This window comes from Cydia amplana, chromosome 23 (assembly GCF_948474715.1).
Source record: "Cydia amplana chromosome 23, ilCydAmpl1.1, whole genome shotgun sequence".
NCBI classification, from domain to species: domain Eukaryota; kingdom Metazoa; phylum Arthropoda; class Insecta; order Lepidoptera; family Tortricidae; genus Cydia; species Cydia amplana.
This window is the reverse complement of record NC_086091.1, coordinates 2,834,047-2,855,316: the sequence shown is the minus strand read 5'-3', so window position 1 is coordinate 2,855,316 and position 21,270 is coordinate 2,834,047. Positions and strand designations below refer to the sequence as shown.

The window sequence follows — 21,270 nt, the reverse complement described above, 5'->3', positions numbered from 1 at the left end:
TAAGTGATGATTTGGAATAATTATTATTTGATAGCATTCATTTTGATTTGATTTGTAATGTTTCACAGTTCGTATTTTCGTCGCGTTGTTGTGGTGAAAAATGTTGTGTTTCACTCGGTAGCATAGTTTAACCGTGTCTTGAAATCCTCACTACGCTCAAGATTACATTTATTGAACCACAAGCGTAGCGATATCTCAATATTTTGCTTGCTCGAAGGGTTAAACAAGAAGTTTCCCCCCTTGAAAAACAAATAACTATTATCAATGTTAGTAGCTTTCGAAAAATACTAATTAGGACATATCTTTATTATAACAATGGATTTAGAAAATTGAGATCATCTCAAAAGAAAACAACACATTTGTTCGACTAAAGCACACCTCGTAACTTTAATACAATAAATACAAATACATCAAAACATAGCCAATAACAATAAAATATCTACTTACATACTAAAACATAAATTTAAAATTTTACATCTAGTGGGACATATCCGAATGTAAACCACGGGCAGGTAATTCAAGATGGCGGACTGAAACAAAATGGCGGACGCCGTGGTGCTATGGGGTCCTAGTCCCTTTGAGCGGATCTTAGGGTGTCGACCAGTTGACGGACATCTACGTTTCTGGGTACTGGAGACGCTAGCTCGGCATAGCGGCTGTGGTAATCTTGACCCTGAAAAGGAGATTTGTGAACTGAAATAGATGTCATATATTCAAGAAAACCGGCCAAGTGCGAGTCGGACTCGCGCACGGAGGGTTCTGCACCATCAACAAAAAATAGAGCAAAAAAATCGTGTTTGTTGTATGGGAGCCCCCCTTAAATATTTATTTTATTTTATTTTTAGTATTTGTTGTTATAGCGGCAACAGAGATACATCATTTGTGAAAATTTCGACTGTCTAGCTATCGCGGTTCATGAGATACAGCCTGGTGACAGACGGACGAACGGACGGACGGACGGAGCGAAGTCTTAGTAATAGGGTCTCGTTTTTTACCCTTTGGGTACGGAACCCTAAAAAGTGACGAAGCCCTACAGTAGTGAAGGCCGGATCCGAACGGGCGTCTTTAGCAATGGGGGATTTATATTTCGGGGATTTCGGAAACGGCGCTAACGATTTCGATGAAATTTGCTATAGAGGTCTTATCTCTGGGAAATCGCGCATTTTTGAGTTTTTATACGTTTTCCGAGCAAAGCTCGGTCTCCCAGATATTATTTATTAAAGCGCACTCTTTTCGCAATCTGATAATTCCATCCAAATTTGAGTTAGCGACCCTTTTCAAGTAGCATCAAACTGTCAAGTTATTGCAAAAAAAGGTACGAAAGGTTTTAGCGTACACTCTTGTTTCCTTATTTATAAAGTAAATACGGAATCTGGGGTAAAAAAAACTCCAGAGCTGAGAATATGGTGCAATAGAGGTTATAAGTATAGTATAGAATTTTCAGAGGGCTATATAATTGAATCCTAAGAGTCGCTAGAGGTATTTATTTACACAAGACTTTGACAGAAAACAATCAGGAACAATGATTCTAAAGTAGAGTAGTGAGAGGTCTAAAATAGAACCATAAGCGTAAGGTATCTTATCACCTTGACTTTGCAGAATTCTTCAAACTATCTAATCTTGCTATTATCCAATAAGGCATCGATGTTTTTAAAAAATATTTGTGAGGAATGTCGATATCCGATGCTGAACTAAGGTCCAAGATGTGGGATACCTCATTAGTCTCATTACCAAACTAAAATGGAAAGGGCAGGCATGTTGCCAGGCGGAGTGTCGTAGGTGGTCCAAAATGTTAAGGGAATGGTGGCCGCTTTCGGACGAAGTAGGTAAATGCTTGGCGTCCGTTAGCTCTTTGGGTGGACGACATTCGGAAGATTGCACCAGTTTTGGTGAGATTAGCTCAGGATCGGGACAAATGGTGTACACGAAGAAAGGCCTATGCTCAGCAGTGGGCAATGAAAGGCTGATATGATGATGATATTGATAATGATATACTTATATTACTCACCAGCGCCGTGCAAACTAGTGCGACGACCACACAGAACGCCAAAAGCCACTTCATGGTGCCGTATGAGAGTTCCACTCACGCGCAGGTTTTATATACTACGCGATTTAATCAACTAACTAAAGCGTGTACAATTATATTTGTTTCGTTGTTTAGTTACGGGCGTAAATAAAATTGTATTGTGTGAAAAACCGTGGCCATTAATTATTTACGGTTCTTTATGGAGTTATGGACCTTTGAATCTGGTCCTGGATTCGAATCTCGGTAAAGGAAAATAAATGTACCTATTTGCTTTTTATAAATGAAAATTGGTCTATAAGTCGAATCCATCATAATTATTGTCATTTTGGACTCTAGCGCTGGTGGCCTAGCGGTAAGAGCGTGCGTCTTGCAATCCGCGGGTTCAAACCCCAGCTCGAACCAATGAGTCTTTCGGAACTTATGTACGAAACATCATTTGATATTTTATTAACAGTGTGGGCTATAATATTTTGTCATAGACAAGACATCCTCCAGACTGAGCATAGTAGCGCTACCCCCTCTGCCACAAATATACAGTAGTTTTACTCCATTTTCGAGTCAAAGTGTCTTTGTGTGACGTCCGTGTCTTTGAACGGACCAATCACGGCACGGGACTCGCTCACCGCGTCCCCCGCACCCCAGTATTTTTGGCAGCATCGGTTTCATGAAATAATTGCTCTAAACTCCGTCTAGAGGATTCCTAGTCTATGGCTCGCCGTTTCGGGTATGTTTTTAACCGACTTCAAAAAAGGAGGAGGTTATCAATTCGACTGTTTTTTGACTTGTAAGGTGCAGTGAGTTCAGGTCCTTTTCCGAACACAGCTCGCTGAGCACTGTGCGGACGGCTGTGCGTGCCCGGGATTGCAGGAGGGGTATTCGACAAGCGACGTTTGACGTATCGTGTTGAACTCCCGTTGAATCGGAACAATCCTGTGTCAAAATTTGACATTAGCAATTCACAGTTAAGCAACAACAAAACCAAACCATTGTAAACCTTAAAGTAGTAATGAAACAAAGTTGATTGTTGTTAAATTATTGGCTGTACTAAATTATATTATCTGCAGTTGATGAACATGGGATTCAATCAACAGTTGAATTGAATTTAAGGTGGACGCGAAATTAAGTCCGAAAATTTCCATAAATTCTCGATCCTTCCATTCCGTTACCGTCATCATAGAGAAAAAAATACATAGATTGCTCACTCCATACAACAGTTTTAGTACCAAAAAGACTTAAGCATCTAGCATCTAGTAGCGGAACTATCAGTACTGCTACTTGACAATAGATGTAGCACCGACCGGGAAGTCTTATGCTGTTGAGATAAGACTTTCCGGTCGGTGCTACATCTATTGTCAAGTAGCAGTATTGATAGTTCCGCTACTCGATGCTAGATGTACACACTGAAATTAATAGTCTAACTGATCTATGGAGTGAGCACTCTTGTCTTATTATATTTCTCTATGCCGTCATACAAAGTCTATGAAAAATAGTAACAAAATAGAAATAAAAACATTAGATTGAATAAACTCGTGATTCTGAGTAGAAATATGTAGGTAACATAAGAATCCCTAATTAAAAAAAAATGTTGTAGTGTAGGTACGACTTTAAATTAAAATCACCCATCTCGCTAAGGTCAACATCGTGAACTGAATAATAGGGAAGAGTATCTATATAAATACATAATATATAAAACAAAGTCCCCCGCCGCGTCTGTCTGTTTGTATGTTCACGATAAACGTTAAAAAAATCATGCGGTTCTCACCAAGGTATCAATCAGGGATGTTGCGAATATCCGCAACCGCGGAACTTTCGCATTATTTTCAACATCCGCATCTGCATCCGTATCCGCATAAAATCGATGCGGATTTAATGCGGATGCGGATGTGGAACAGGTCGGTACAGGAACGTCTTAGCATCGGCGTAAGTGCTAGACTGCTAGGTAATTTAGTCATAGTCATTATTAGCCAATAAACCTATTAGAATTAGCAGTCAAGCGTGAGTCGGACTTAATGTACGGAACCTTTGGACCGCGAGTCCGACTCGCACTTGGCCGGTTTTTTGAAATAAAAATTACTAAAATGTAATATTTGACATTTTTTATGTACCTATCTTGACATCCGCATCCGCATCCGCGGATGTGAGTCAAAAAATCGGCATCTGCAACATCCCTGGTATCAATGGAGTGATTCTTGAGGAAGGTTTAGGTTTATAATTTGTTAAAGGTTACCCGTGCGAAACCGAGGCGGGTCGCTAGTCAATAATAAACTTGTTTACCAAAAGCCGGCGACCTTGACAAGTTGATTCCAGGACATTTCGACCGCTGTCACCTCGCTACTGTCACTTGTCACTGATGATTAGGGTTCGCATTTAGCTGTCAGACCTTATTAGAAGACTAGCCACGTATACAGGGTGCTTTTGTTATCACTAACTAAACTCTGACTGAACCACTTTTACTATTCGAATTGCGAAAACAAAATCTGCCGTCTCTTACATTTCGGTGAATGTTTTCTACAGAACGGCTGATTTTTTTTTTCGCGATTTCGGGGTTGGCCCCATAGTAAAAGTTGTTCAGTATGACCTTGATACATATTGACCCCACTGACTTTGGTCAGTGATAACAGCAACCTGTATAGGGTAGTCATGGGAATGCCTTTCATTGTCTTACAAGTTGGTACCTTTCTTTGATTAGGTATCTAAGATTATTTAATTCCATACAAAACAACAGACACACTAAACTGAATTTAAAAGACAAACATAAAGTTTGTCCGTCTTAATCTACCTATGCTACCAGCTTAGAGATTAACTAAACAACCAAAACATAGGAAATACACCAACAACAAAAATAAAACTTTTATTAAGAAAAACTGTAAATCCCGCTTAAGTAGATTTGGAAGCGACGACATCATTAAACGAATCTTAACCCACATTCTCCTTACATTCAAACACCGATTTTTCAGTTATTTTAAACGTCATCAATGTAAATTATGAGGTATAAATAAATAACACTTTCACTGCGTATGCAATCAAAATAGTTGCAGACTTTTCTTGGTACCTATATCGAAAAATCATTAAAAACTGTAGTAAGATTTTTTACTTTTAGGCTTATTTCGTGATAGTTAATCGTGAAAAATGTCTACGATAACCGCAGCGCTCGTTGCAAAATGGCATATTATGCGGTTAATCGTAATCATCGTATTAACTGGCCTTTTTGGTAACAGTTTCATTGGGTTTAGCTTTTGGGTTTTACTGTAGTAGTAGTAGTAGTAGTAGTAGTAGTAGTAGTAGTAGTAGTAGTTGTCCATGGCCACCATTCTAACGGCTCATACGTAACAGTATTGTATCTACGAACGAACTGGAGCTGCCCTAAAAACGGACAATACATGCTAAACACTATAGTGCCTTCTGTACCATTTTGTGTGACATTCGCAGTTTTAATACCTTGTGTACTATTTGCTGTCACATTCACAGTTTTACCCTCAGTTCTTAATGAGTTATGTGACTTATTTCGTAAGTTTAAACGTTTCCGTTGTCTGAGAGACCCATAATTTCTTGCTTGTCTTCGTAATGAACGAATATTTGGAATATTAGCTGTAAAACTTTTTTTAGAGCTGGACCATCGGTGCCAAAGTTTTGAAGATGGTCGTTGGCGTCTGCCCATTAGTTCTGGTTCTTCTTTTATAATGTGAGTACTTGGCCGTAAAATCTTGTATTTTTCATCATTTATAGTTATTTCGCCCAGTTCCTCAAAATCGGTGTGGATTGGATAATGACATGTTACGTAAAACTGAAAAATAAAACTGCTACTTATACATATTGCAAAAGTTCAATATTTTGTAAGATATTTAACTACTACTCATACAGTGGTAAGAATAGGTAATTTTTTTTAGTACATAACATCTATTTGAGTTTATGTCTACTTTAATAATAATTTATAATGTACATCTAAATAGATATGATTAATATTATTCGAGTATCATCAGCGTAACATTGGCCAGATACGATAGTTCAAAATAAAATTACCTACGCTATGATTTGCATAATCAAAATAATTTAATTTATAGATAAATACATACCTGTAACATGCACATAAACCACAGCAAAAACATTTACTGAAAATTTCTTATTCCGCTATGTAAATAAATTTAAAAAAACAATGCAATAAAAATAAAATCAATTTCCTAACAATAAAATCATGTTGTATAAGCATGTAGTCTGTATAAGCTATAAAATAATGTTTTTATTTATATATTTATTCATAAGCCATAAATTGTATGTTGATGTTAGGCAATACAGTGAAAATCAGTACAATTTTACCCAGTGAGTGTAGCAAACAGTGAAACCTGGATAATTGCAATCTCAAGGGACCGGCCAATTTGTGTCAATTAATCAGGTTTTGCAGGTCGTGCCAATTATCCAGGTTCGAAAAATGTAGTGTCAATTGGGATGTTTACAAAAACAACAACCGACTACACTGACACCTGAAACGATTAACAATGTTCTTAAAAAAGTGTCAACCGCTCTAAGCAGTTATGTTGTTTTTGTAAACATCCCTTCAATTATAGAGGCCCTCGTTTACGAAAATAATTGGTGCGCATTTGAGGAAAATAAATAATAAATAGGTGAATTTCATAAATCGTATGTTTATATAAAGTACATAATAAAATGAATTCTGTTTATAGGTGAATAGGTAGAATTCATTTTTAGGGTTCCGTAGCCAAATGGCAAAAAACGGAACCCTTATTTACAGTTACTGGCAAAACACTACATAGTATAAAACAAAGTCGATTCCCGCTGTCTGTCTGTCCCTATGTATGCATTGAGGTATATAACAAGAGACGACATCTCGAACAAAATGTTTCCGCACCTCAGAACAGTGCATGCATGCATGCGAAGCCGAAAATTGTTAATAAAGACGCCACGAGTATTTTTTGACTCGGTTAATAAACAACGTTGCATACAATACTTTTTCTACGACCAAACATTTACTTTGAAAACTAAATAATAGTAAATCAACAGTTATTCCATTGCTTACCGGTGAAATGTTTTTCCATCCCTTTTATTATATTTTCTTGTGCTATTGTTGCAACTTTTTAACACGCACGAAGGCATTTTTTTATTTTTTTTTTTTAATTTTCTGTACATGTGTGGCATCTCGTCAGTGGTCGGTAACGTACTAAAAGCAAAGAAGTGCATGCACTTCTCCGAGGTGCGGAAACACTTTGTTCGAGATGTCGTCTCTTGTTATATACCTCAATGTATGTATGCTAAGATCTTTAAAACTACGCAACGGATTTTGATGCGGTTTATTTAATAGATAGTTATTCAAGAGGAAAGTTTATGTAGGTATAATTTGTTAACCCGTGCGAAGCCGGAGCGGGTCGCTAGTAAAGTAGATCACAGTTATATTTAAAATAATTGAAATTAGTATTTCAGAATGATGATAGTGGTCTTGAGAAGCTGGATTCAGATTTGATAATTTGTTTTGGTCTTAATACGACCTTGAGAATCTTCTAGATGGCTTGGTGATTTCACTTCTCAATTCCCACACGATCTTCAGTCGTATCAAAACCACATATTTAATTACACAAACGGGTCTACCGCGATATAGTTTCATTGTTTATACCTTAAATTCCGACGTTTGAGCTGAGTTGCACCAGCTGTGGCCACGGAAAGACTGACATCCCAGCAAAACGCGAGAGTTTAAGTCAATTAGTTAAATCTGACTCAGCTTGAATCAGTCTGAGTGAGGCAGTGAGGGCGGTTTCGCACTACGTCCGATCCGAACCCGTGAAAATATGGTCCGTTGTAGCCGTAGAACCATTTCTATGGTAAGTTACGCACTACATCCGATTTCTTTCCGTCATTCTAGAATCTCCAATCCGGAGAAGATGTTTGACGGACCGAAGTAGCCTTAGTATTATTTGTATGAACGTTTACGCACTGTGTCCGAGTTAAAGCCGAGCTGCGTACGAGCAGAGACAGCGGGGTGGGCGGGGTATTCGGATAGGACTAGTGCGTAAGCCTATATACGAATTCGGTCCGAGTTAGACATATTTTCACGGGTTCGGATAGGACTAGTGCGTAAGCGAATATCCGAATTCGGTCCGAGTTTTCTAGACCCATATTTTCACGGGTTCGGATCGGATTCGGATCGGACGTAGTGCGAAACCGCTCTGAGTGTGAGTGAGTGTTTCAGGTAAAATTAAAACGACAAAAATAATTTTACTGAATTATAATATATTTGCAACATATCCTTACTAAAGCGTAAAACCAGCTTGCCTCAGCAACAATCCAACCGTAGCCAAATATTCGAACAGTTACCAACTAACAATCCTTCATGCTCCACGGATCCACGCAAAGAAAAACAACCAGAAACTTTTTCACTCCTAGAAAACAAAAATTTGTTTTTTTTTCGTGGGTCTGTGAGCTAATTTCATAAACTGGTATAAAATACAGATCCACCGAAAACTTTAACATAATTTACAAACTTAATACATAAAACAAAAGAATAATTAAAACCATTATGATTTCGGTATTCTCTTTTGAACATTTGAAACTATTTTTTTCCCGAATAAAGACAAGGCAAAACATTCGTATTATATAAACGTATGTTTTATCTTATTTTTAATTTAACGCGTGACAAACACCGCTAAAAAGACGCTCTATTTACGATCATGGATTCACTCACAGTATCAACATAAGTTAATAAGTTTAAATAATTATATTTCTCAAACACTACTAAAGTAACGACGCTGAGCACGGAGAATTTCGTACATTGACCCGCATGTTCCTATCTCAGTCGCATAGTTATATGCTGGTGTTAACTTGTGCAGTTAACAGCGCCATCTATGTGACCTCTTTACATACTTTATCGAACCCTAGAATCCCTAGATGGCTTATCGATCTACATAGATACGTCTCTAGTAAGATAGATAGTTCCCAATACAGTCCATAGGTGGCGCTGTAATTATAGCCGGAGAGCTAGCCACGTAAATAGGTATGCAATTTATAGAGCAACGAAATCCCTCTAGTTAGTATGCCATACTATCATTATTAATTAATCCGGGCGCCTGGCAGCTGTCTAGCGGTGGGTGTGGGAGTGGATGGGCAACAAGTGGTTGTAAAATCAATTGAAGGTGTGCAATTTATAGAGCTCTGTGTTTGGTGTGATATAATAGCTAATTATGTATTTAATTCAAATATAACAATGCCTGGCGTTTTATTTGGGGGAAAAGTAGTGCCAGGTGATGAAAATACACAATCACTTTGTGCGCCTGCAGGAAGTACTTTTCCCCCAAATAAAACGCCTGGCATTGTTATATTTGAATTAAATACATAATTAGCTATTATATCACACCAAACACAGAGCTCTATAAATTGCACACCTTCAATTGATTTTACAACCACTTTGTTGCCCATCCACTCCCACACCCACCGCTAGACAGCTGCCAGGCGCCCGGATTAATTAATAATGATAGTATGGCATACTAACTGGAGGGGTTTCGTTGCTCTATAAATTGCATACCTATTTACGTGGTTAGCTCTTAGACCATTATAATTATTTTAGGCTAGCGAATTTGTAATGTACTCATAACACTTTCCCAATATACACCATAAGAAATACACGCTGTTTGACTCCTACTCCCCTCAAGATCTTCTGACACCCGCCCACGTGCTAACAGCTGGAGATATTAAAAGGCAGGTAAAAAAATAAAATAAAAATAAAAAGCGGCCAAGTGCGAGTCGGACTCGCCCATGAAGGGTTCCGTATTTAGGCGATTTATGACGTATAAAAAAAAAACTACTTACTAGATCTCGTTCAAACCAATTTTCGGTGGAAGTTTACATGGTAATGTACATCATATATTTTTTTTAGTTTTATCATTCTCTTAGTTTAGAAGTTACAGGGGGGGGGACACACATTTTACCACTTTGGAAGTGTCTCTCGCGCAAACTATTCAGTTTAGAAAAAAATGATATTAGAAACCTCAATATCATTTTTGAAGACCTATCCATAGATACCCCACACGTATGGGTTTGATGAAAAAAAAATTTTTGAGTTTCAGTTCGAAGTATGGGGAACCCCAAAAATTTATTGTTTTTTTTCTATTTTTGTGTGAAAATCTTAATGCGGATCACAGAATACATCTACTTACCAAGTTTCAACAGTATAGTTCTTATAGTTTCGGAGAAAAGTGGCTGTGACATACGGACGGACAGACAGACGGACAGACGGACAGACGGACAGACAGACAGACATGACGAATCTATAAGGGTTCCGTTTTTTGCCATTTGGCTACGGAACCCTAAAAATAAAAAAAATAATAAAAAATAGTAAAAATAGTATCAAATGTTCTAATATCGCATTCCAAACCCATCGCAGCTTCCAAATTTAACAAGAAACGTTAGTAAACTCGCAGGTTTGTATAATGAGGTATTCGCTTGATGTGACTTGATATGATACTCGTAATCATTCTACATTACCACTGACAATCCAACCTCTAGACTGAGCTTAGTCAATTCTTTCATGAAACCGATGCTGCCAAAAATACGAGGGTGCGAGGGGACGAGGTGAGCGAATCCCGTGCCGCGATTGGTCCGTTCAAAAACACGGACCAATCACGGCACGGGATTGACTCGAAGTTGGAGTAACGCTACCGTATGTGTGGCAGAGGGGGTAGCGCGACTATGCTATGTCTAGAGGTTGGATTGTCTGTGTACATTACCGACTGAAAACACTGTCCAAATATAAGGGCAACATATGGTGGACCACTTTTATTAAAAGTAGTACACTTATACCTATTTTTTTTATTCTGCCATTTTATGTAATTTCTACTCTTTCGATTCTGGAAAAAAAAAAGTATCCTTAGATTTTTATTTCCATTCTGTTACCATTTTTGTATTATCAGTAACGGAATGGAACGGTCGAAAAATTTATGGAAATTATAGGACACTTTTCTTCTATAGGATCAAAAGAGCTTGTGATTATAAGCAGAAATAACATAAAAATATTGAAAATAAAAAGTGTAGGAAGTGTAGGTACAATTTATTGAATCCATCTAAGCTAACTCCGCACCTTCTTTAACGTAACGACGTGCCATATTTTCATAGTAATTTGACATTTATGGCGACACTATACTGTCACTGAAAAATTAGTGCAGTTTTAGCTTAGTCCGACTCTAGACATGTTTTGAATACAAGGGACAAGCCCTTTAATCCAAATGAGGAATTAACTGCCTTTATTAAATTTACAATGTTGCGAACTTGTCCGAAATATCTTTAACATCCCTGCATTGTGGGTCAAATATGACCCACAGAATGACCTACTTTGCCCTGTCATTTGGACTGCCATATTTATCTAATTCGCTCAAGAATAATAAAAGCATTTTCGTGTTAGTTCATAATGTACATGTTCCACATGATTTCCTTTTTACTTTATAATTCAAATAATATATATCGTACATAATTTGCATTTCTTGCGTTCATAATGACTTTATACATAAATAATGCGAATAAATATCATGTAATTGTGAAATTAATGTAGCAAAATAATGAAACTATTCGTTTTTGTGACTTGTACTGTATACACATTATTTATTTTGTTCTCGCTAATATTTTATCATGGTTTATATTCAATTTCACTAAGCGATAGTGTATACACAGCCTAAGATTATAAGATACTATTATTACAACTTTGGACAAGAATATATATACAGCTATGTGTGTAATGTGTGACGTTATCTATGAAAAGGGACCTTATTGTCGATGGCGCTTACGCCATTATTAACGATGCTCCGATATAAATACAATGCCGCGCGACGCTGTGCGGCGTAAGCGATATCGACAATAAGGTACCTTTTCATGGATAATGCCTCATATTATCTATTAGGTGCATTACGGTAACATTGAAAACAAGATGACTTTAATTTTTCAAAACTACTACTTAAACTAAAATCACTTTTTACTTTGCTAACACTCCAACTGGTCTTACTTGCGTATAGATAGAGTGCTTCTAATATAGTAGAGTTCTACCAAGCATAAAGTTACCCTAATACAAGATTTTTAAGATTTCACTTCGGATAAATTAGTGAAAACAAATATACCCGAAGTGTTATTACACACACATTTGCTATACATTTATGCCCAAGTATATAATTTGACTAGCGCACTGGTGGATATGTATTTATTCATAAATACCTTACGGTCCTGGTAATCTACTTAATATTATTACAATGGTAATATTAAATTACGGGGGTATGATTACAATGCATTTGATTAATTATTATAAAGAAAATTAAATAGCAACAATGACGTAAGAATAAAGAAGCCAACAGGTTAAATTAAAACAGAAAAACGCAATGACGTACCAAATTTGGTACAATTTACAAGATTAATATTAAAAAGATAGCAAAATTCAAATTTGTAAAATTCAATGTAAAAAAGACGCTACGTTTTTTCCAGAATTAATCAATGAAACAGTTAAATTAAGGTATGAAAAGAGCTCTAGTTATGATTTATTTTGTAAACAGATATTTTTTCTTATAATAAAACCTTGGCTTGTTTCTTCTCATGTCATTGATAAGTAAAATATTAACTACTAAAATTCAGTCAGGTTATTTAAAGCGATAAGCGAAAATAAAATTATTCCTGCACCTTCTGTATCAATAAAATAATTATTTGATGTGGCAAGGACAACCTATGCCTTGTGTTAGTTTTTGGTCTGAAGCTTGAGAGGATTCAATGCGTCAAATGTGACCCACAGGGCATATATAACACCGTAAACGTCAACGTATGTATGCAATTTCAGAAAAGGCAGTAAAATAAATACAAGCGGAGAAATTTAGGTCACAAATTGTCTGTCATCTTTTCGTATATTTACGAAAAATTTAATAAGTGATGTCTTTACTTACACAGGGACTGTTAAAGTTATATGGACTTATGATGTCGCTATTTAGATAATTTATCATGAATGTTTCGTGGCGGATGTCAGCTAAGTTAATGGCAATATACCCAGACTGATTAGTGGTATTATCGAGTATATTTTCTTAAGCGATCGATTTTTGGTCAAACAACGACTGCTAAAGTTTGCTAGATTCCAAAAACCATTCGAAAATACCAGAAATCTAGGATATTGCTTAGTCTATAGTTGTGTTGAGTTATTTTAATAATTATAATGCTAAAATTTCTCTACTATTTTATTTAAAGTCAAAAACAAGAATTGTATGTAGACCAATAAATTTGTCAATTAATTAAAAGTTAGTAAAAAGTTTAGGATTAAAGATATAAGAAAAAAAAACATTGGTGCAGTTTAAGCTCGTACAATGTTCAACTAAAATTATACTAGTTCCTTACTTCATTAAAAAAGGAAGATGTCCGTATCAGAGTTCGAACAATAAAAATATATTTACATCAACAATTTAAAGTAGAATAGTTATGCTAAATATTAATATTGCAAATGTCATAAGTCAGAGTGTCAAAATTTGTATTTTATTTCAATCATTCATTCATTATACACATTTTTAAAAAATATAATCTATATGAACGACTATTTAAGTAGTTTTAAGACAGCATTTTTTCATATGAAAATATAAGTAATATTTATTTTACAAATATATTTACAACGCTTACTGAAATTAGCTTATGAGTAAGATGAATACTGATTATAAAAAGAAACTGGAATTAAAATTGTTTATGTGACTACGCTTTAAGGTCGAAGCAAATAAATACGTCGTTATATAAAAATGTGCTTTATCGTCTATAGTTTTAAGTTTGTTTTTCAATAAGCCTATAATACTATCACACGTTTTTTAGAAATGAAACCGTATAGGTAATATGAAAAATCTGGCCACACGTCAGATTAAAAAGACATTTAAAAAACTATTTACAAATGTTTAAATACAAAAACACCGAGATTAACAACAATGGCGACTTTTAATTTGAATTATTATCAATTATTTAAACTATGCTAATAGAAAATGAAATCCTTAATCATATCTTTATCAATCGTATTCGTCATCATGAATTTAAATCTATTTTATTTTTATTTTTAGAGTAGCGTACTTTATTTTGAAGGTTATGATGAATGGATGTAAAAGTCTTCTTTTGGAAAGGACCAGTACAATAGGATGACAGTTTCAACAAACTAAACACTTGACTATAACAACGATTCTGATTGTATTAAATGTGTAAAGTCTAAAACATATTCGGGCAATTTGTTAAAAGTTGTACGAGTACTATACTTGTACTTTTTTTAATGTCGATATTCCTTATCAAAATTATGAAGTCTTTCGATCCTAACGGGAGAAAAAAATGTTACAAGATTTTTATTTCCATTTCATTACCATTTTTCACAAACGGCACGGCAACGGAATGGAAGGAACGAAAATATGGAATTTTTGGGGCACTGTTTTTTTCCTAGCAGGAAAGAGCTTGGGATTCTGAGTATAAATAACATAAAAAATGCCAAATCTAAAAAATATTACTGCACAACCTTCAATAAAATGGGGCCTTCATGCTTCGAATTTGTCGGATCTGTTGGAAAAAAGGGGGGCAACTTTCTTTTAGATTTTACACATCTTAAAATACAATCAATTCTTTATAACATACGACACTGGTTTCAAGATCTTAAACAAACTGTACGTGTTAGTCACCAAATGCCAGATTTCGTTGCTTGCTACATTTCTTCGTTGTCATGTGATACGTTGGTTACATGGTATCGTCTTGGGTCGTCCCATTCGTTTTTCGTCAAGTTCTTAAATTGGTCCTATTCTGCTTTCGTCACGCATTCTACATTTGTCATAATCGTCGGTGGCTTTCAATGTAGAATGCGTGACGAAAGCAGAATAGGACCAATTTAAGAACTTGATGAAAAACGAATGGGACGACCCAAGACGATACCGGTTACATTACGAGTAGGTACTAATATTTACTATGTGACTGACAATACAAAATTTATGAATCTGGCATCGTCGTGAACCTTGTCTGAATGCTCGAAGGTTGATATTGGGATGTCACGTGCGTCATTTGACGTCTTTGGCGGTCAGATGGTTAACTAAAATGGGTTTTATTTTTAGCCAGTCACTAATTTTGTATAACAGTCACCCAATAGACAACAACACACAATTTGGGTTTACATGATGCAGATTTGAAATTGTACAGCTACTACAAAATGCGTCTTAAGTTGAAGTAGGAACGATCGCTATTGCTTTCTGAGTTATCTACGTGAGTCTATAATATTATGACGATTCTTACAATATTGGTGTTAATGATACTATCACAAAATGTACAATTTGCGAAGATTTAATAAATAAAGCTGATAATTTGTGAGCAAACGCGGACTAAAACTAAAATGTGGTAAACTAATGAGATGGTAGTGATGGTCATAACCGTTAGACTTTTCATATAATTATTTAATAATCGTGAACTGCACTAAAATTTCCAGTAAATTTTACATAAACAATTTGAATTTACAATTTGTACCATATTTGGAACACATTAATCACACTCGCAACTCGCAAGTTTATTATAAACATCAATTCATAACAATGTTTGTACTATAAATTCAGGAAGGGTGCATACCACACGAACTTATTAGACCAGCGAGCGTGTTCCAAATATGGCACATAAGGTTAAAGTTTAAACCATGTTCCAAATGTAGAACATTATGCGACATCGTATGTTCCAAATATGGGACATAGGGTAAAATTAGTCTAACGTTTCCCCATCATTTCCTAAGCGATTGAACTAAATTAAAACTAGCACTTATTTGACACCTTCGACCCGAATTCGTGTAAAATGTCACACGCCATTTCCAAATCGTTCCTAGTGATGCCTAATGCTCGTACAACTATATCTTTGGGGTAACCCTCGCCTACTAGCCGAGCGATGTAGTCTAAATTAATGTTTTCGTACGAGACGTTCTCACCGTACTTTCGGCCGTTCTTGTCGTGGGTTAGGGGGTTGAATTTTTTGGCTGGAAAAGAAAATACATTATTGTTAGTTTTAATTGACTGAAATCAGAATCTTTACATTTTAATCAATTTTTAATAAAATAATTAACATTTCTTTACGTATTTATTTCATAAAGTGATATTCAAGCACGTTAAAAGTTGGAAAAACTATAGTCGACAACAATTTGAATGACGCAGTTCTACGCAAATATTTTCATATTTAAATGGGAGAAAAACTCAAAAATCTCCAAAAAAATCATTACAAGTGGCTTTACCCCTCATCAACTACGTAAATACTACATACAGTAAATTAATAAATATTAATAATATTAAGAAATGTCTCGGCTTCGCCTCGGCTGACGATGTCATGAGATCTGAGACTTTCTTATTTACTGCCCGAGGTATGTATACAATTTTTTCTGTTCAACGAAGCCGGAATGCGGCAACTTCGTGACCGAAAGTTAATGCTTTCCGACCTGGGGGGCAGAAATAGTAGATTGTCAACCAAGGGATGAAAGGCACTCATTTCTGCCGAGGTAGTTTGGTGCTAGAACGCAGTGAGAACGCCAACAGTCCGAGGCTGAAATGATGGCTTTCACCCGAGTTAAACACTCTACTTTTCATTTCGAATAATAGGAAAGTAAAATGCATAGGTATGTTTTTTTAAAAACATGACAAAGTATAAAAAATTATAGTAAATCTTGAACTTTCAATTAACAATTTAGTCAAAAGTATCGTTATTTATGGAATGGTGAGTTAAATATCAGAACGGAAATTGTATAACAAATCGATTATAACCTAAATTTCAGTTGATTATCGTAAACTGAACGTAAAATGCTCTAGTGCCGAAACGTATCATTTTCTGCACACCTTTTAGAACAACAATGACCCTCTTTCAGAGCATGATAAATGCAAAATAATAAACTTACGTGCAACAGCGAGTTCATTCCTCTCCGCCGCCACATTCTCATAGGGCGGATCTTTCTCTTCCGACGGGAACTTTGGCATCGTCGTGGACTTGGTTGGTTGGATGTCCCCCCCACTAGTGCTTGAGGGCAACGACCTTTGTCTCGGCGGTGCTCTGTTGATCAGAAATCATAAATCATTGTTAGATATGTCGGCGTTATAGACTTGGAATCCTCTAGACGGAGTTAGAGCAATTATTTCATGAAACCGATGCTGCCAAAAATACGGGGGTGCGGGGGACGAGGTGAGCGAATCCCGTGCCGTGATTGGTCCGTTCAAAAACACGAACCAATCACGGCACGGGATTGACTCGAAGATGGAGTAAAACTACCGTATAAGTGGCAGAGGGGGTAGCGTTACTATGCTCAGTCTAGAGGATTCCTAGTCTATGATCAGGCAGATCGTAATGTTCCTGTGTAATGTTTTGACGATAGTGACATTAAACCAATATATAGGTTCGTTAGGTTGCTTTAGATGCCCGAAAGGCAAACTGCCCAGAAATGACTCGGGGAACGGGTCAAAGATTTTCACGTTTCACGATATGCCTAGGAATTTCACGATATGCCTGATCTTACGATCGGCCGCCGACAGATACACGCATACACACTAATACATAATTTTGGCCCGAATTTTAACCCCCGACGCTAAACAGAGGGATGTTATACCTGGGTGTTTGGTACATCGTTTGCCAAATTAAAACGGCAGATAGGTTGAGTCATTTGCTATATTCTCATGCCTAGAAAAAAAATTGCTCAAGGTTTTTCTCACTACCGCGCACGTAACAATTTGAAATTTACGATAAACTGGCATAGAGCTTGAAAAAATAACGTGCGCAATTTTTTTTCTAGGCATGAGAAGATAGCAATTATTCAACCAATCTGCCATTTTAATTTGGTAAACGATGTACCAAACATACTGTATATGTGTGACGCCAATGTTTGTCTATGGCGTCGTAGCTCTCAAACGGATGGACCGATTTCAATGCGGTTTTTTTATGTGAAAGCGAGTTTCCTTGCGGTGGTTCTAAACTATTTTTTGATAAAGATCGATCCAGTAGTTTGAAAAGTATCAGCTCTCTTCCAAAGTGTTGTATGGTATTTTTGGTATAAAACGTTCTTTTTTTTGCATAATGCGTTAAGGGTTATATTTTTTTGAAATAGTTATTAACTTTGTTATCGATTTTTTTTCGTGAGATTAAGAGAAAATTTGCCTGGTTTGAAGAGCTCCACATTCTGGGCGGAATAAATACGAAATTCAAATTTGGGACAAAAAAGCACATATTCTTCAGTTACGAAAACGTATAATATTTTCGCAACTCTCTTCTCTTTCTCAATGAGTTGGCTGTTGAAAGAAAAGTACAGTCAGGCAATAAAAGCTTGTAATAAAAATGTAATTTTTGTCAAAAAACTCATTCTTACCTGTTTTCTACCCTGTCAAATATCCTGTCCGGTTTCTCTGGTATTACTGGTGGGAATTCTAGTCTATCTGAAGGCACTACTTTCTCTCTATTGTCCGGGACGGGCACCCTATCTCTTTCTGGTATTCTATTTTCTATCCTATGCTCTCTTTCTGCCGGCACGGGGGGTATTCTATCGAGAACGCGTTCCGCCGGGACAGGCCTGTGTTCTCTTTCCGTTGGTGCGGGTATTCTTTCTCTCTCTGGTATTCTTTCTCTTTCTGGGAGCCTTTCTGGTTTGTCAGTTCTTTCGCCCGATCGATCGGGTCTGTCCGATCTTTCGGGTAGTCTGTCCGATCTGTCGGGTCGGTCCGATCTGTCTGGTACTCTGTCCGATCTTTCGGGTAGCCTTTCTGATCTTTCGGGTAGCTTTTCGGGTAGTCTGTCCGATCTTTCGGGTAGTCGGTCCGATCTTTCGGGTAGTCTGTCCAATCTTTCGGATAGTCTGTCTGATCTTTCGGGTAGTCTGTCTGATCTGTCGGGTATTCTGTCCGATCTTTCAGGTAATCTATCCGATCTGTCGGGTATTCTGTCCGATCTTTCGGGTATTCTGTCCGATCTTTCGGGTAGTCTGTCCGATCTGTCGGGTCGGTCGTCGGCGTTATCGGGAGGCGGTGCGGGGAGGGGTCGGCTGTTGGATTGTGGCGTGTTCGCTCGTCGAGGCTTCTCGAATGCTCTCGGGTCGGGTGGTACCTAGAATTAAAATAAAAGTAGGTTAGTTAATCCAACAAATGCTGTCAAAACAATGATGTTGAAACAATGACTTTGAAATCGACGTTTCACATTATATATTATTATATTACCTATATATTATTTTATACTATTTGGTTGCCACTTTAAATGAAATAATAAAAAAATATATTAGGAGATAAATCAGCAATAAATGCCCCTGTTTGAGCAGGCAATGCAAATAAATTAGATCACTTGTAATGTATAGAATTCTTTAAATAATATACTTAATAGACCAAAAAACTTCATTTAATGATAAATTGTAATCAACACAACATGCGCATTGTATGGCAAACATATTAAATAACTATCATTTTAAAAAACTTGTGGTTTTCCACCAGAGAAGGGTCCTTATGCTTCATTTGCATCATGAACATATGGTGCTTTTTTATGAAAAGGTCCTTATATATGCACGTAAAGCATAAGACGTTCTCTGATCGAAAGTCACATTCGGGACAGATACCTACGGCACATTATATTAGACATATAGGGTCTATATATGTTGTCTATTACCAGGAAGGTAGGTTAAGTTAAGGTCCGTGACTGTAATTTATAACTTACCTCGTGCCGCGTGTCAATGATGCCAGTAATAGTTTCCGTGGACCCAGTTATGATGGAGGTCAGCCGGTGCCTCGAATCGGGTTCAGGTTCTAATAATGATCTAAGGACCCTTCTCTGATGGAAAGCCACGTTTGGGACCGATACGGCCCATTATATTATACACCTAGAGTCTATATGTTGTATATTTCCTTCCTGTGGGTTAAAGGTCAGTGATTGTAATTTATAACTTACCTCGTGCCGCGTGTCAATGATGCCAGTAATAGTTTCCGTGGACCCAGTTATGATGGAGGTCAGCCGGTGCCTCGAGTCGGGTTCGGGTTCTAATGATGACCTTCTTCTCGGCTCTGCAATGTGTAAATGACCGTATTGATAAAAAAAAAGATAATTGAAATGTATACTGTTACTTTATACGCACGTCATCTGGTCTACTTTAGTGGAGTCAATATAAAGTTAAAGTTACATTAATTGCACAGTCAAATGTTTCTACACGGGTGAATTATATATCATATTGAATACCCGGCTGCGAATTAACAACTTGATATCTGTTCCCGTTTTTGAGAAATAACATTTATTTTATTTTATATTTTATACTACCTAAACAGTAATTTCACACTAGAGATTTTTTGAAGAATGGGCTATGAAGCTTACACGACTACACGGTCAGAATTTCTCCCGGCAATAATATTAATTATAGATTTAATGAAAAAAACAATAACTTTGTAAGTTTTTCATGACCGAGAATATCCCACACTGAGAGAAAAGTTTACTATTGTGGTTAATAGTGTTTGTTTCGATCATGTTTAATTTATCTGCCTGAGGAACTGCTATATTCGCAGAATAGCAGCATGATATTGGAAACAAACAGCAAATAATGTTCTACACAATTAATGGACACTTCTAGTTTTTTGACAGTAAGTGTACAAGTTATTGAAGAATAACATACTTATTTTTCTCGCAATTATTAAATCAATTTCCAGCATAAAAAGTCAATGAAGTATGCTGTATTTCCAGGCTTCCACAGAGGCCAAGTCAAACTTTGTTTAAGATGTCAAAAAGATATCATTTTGTTATCATTCGCCCAACCGTCTCGCTCGCACCAATACATATTTCATCTAGTACGAGTGAAATGCACGCGCGAATGATATAAAATGACATCTTTTATAACAAAGTTCGAATTAGCATCAAGGTATATTAGGAAAATATACCTTATGACTTATGGCATTGCGTTAAGGTTTAATAATTCAATGCATAAAGTGTCTGTGTTTATGTGAAAAATGATAGGTGTCAATTTTTATATCTATTCACAAAACGTTTAGAATACAGGATGCACAGTCAGATATAAATAGACCCTTGAAGTCTTACAACTATCTATGATACTGGATCTCAAGCTTATTTGGTTAGTAAGTACCGTCCACCAAGTTATACTTCGAATAGCCACCCGGACAAATTCCAAAGCTAATTTCGAATTTTAAAATTTGACAATTCACGAGAAGAGTAACGTAACGTCAAAGGATATGTTTGTCCCTATTCAACGATCCTGTCATCCGATGCTTGAGTAGAGTAAAACCATAGAATTAGAATAG

At 36.5% G+C, this 21,270-nt stretch overlaps 1 protein-coding gene and 1 long non-coding RNA gene across 2 annotated transcripts in view; both read right to left on the bottom strand.

The window, feature by feature from the left end:
* Window positions 1-358: 358 nt before the first annotated feature.
* Window positions 359-2,227, bottom strand: LOC134658698 (uncharacterized). Its single transcript, XR_010097713.1, has 2 exons — window positions 2,009-2,227; window positions 359-673 (listed from the first exon to the last, which is right to left on the bottom strand). It is a non-coding gene; the product is annotated as an uncharacterized LOC134658698 (long non-coding RNA).
* Window positions 2,228-15,470: 13,243 nt separating this feature from the next.
* LOC134658619 (E3 ubiquitin-protein ligase CBL) overlaps window positions 15,471-21,270 on the bottom strand; it is a 161,329-nt gene continuing 155,529 nt past the window's right edge. The window contains exons 11-14 of the mRNA XM_063514271.1: window positions 19,919-20,031; window positions 18,360-19,090; window positions 16,905-17,056; window positions 15,471-15,998 (exon numbers count right to left, since the gene is read on the bottom strand). Of these exons, the coding sequence (XP_063370341.1) occupies window positions 15,781-15,998; window positions 16,905-17,056; window positions 18,360-19,090; window positions 19,919-20,031 (1,214 nt within the window). The 3' untranslated portion in view covers window positions 15,471-15,780. The remainder of the gene's footprint in view (window positions 15,999-16,904; window positions 17,057-18,359; window positions 19,091-19,918; window positions 20,032-21,270) is intronic.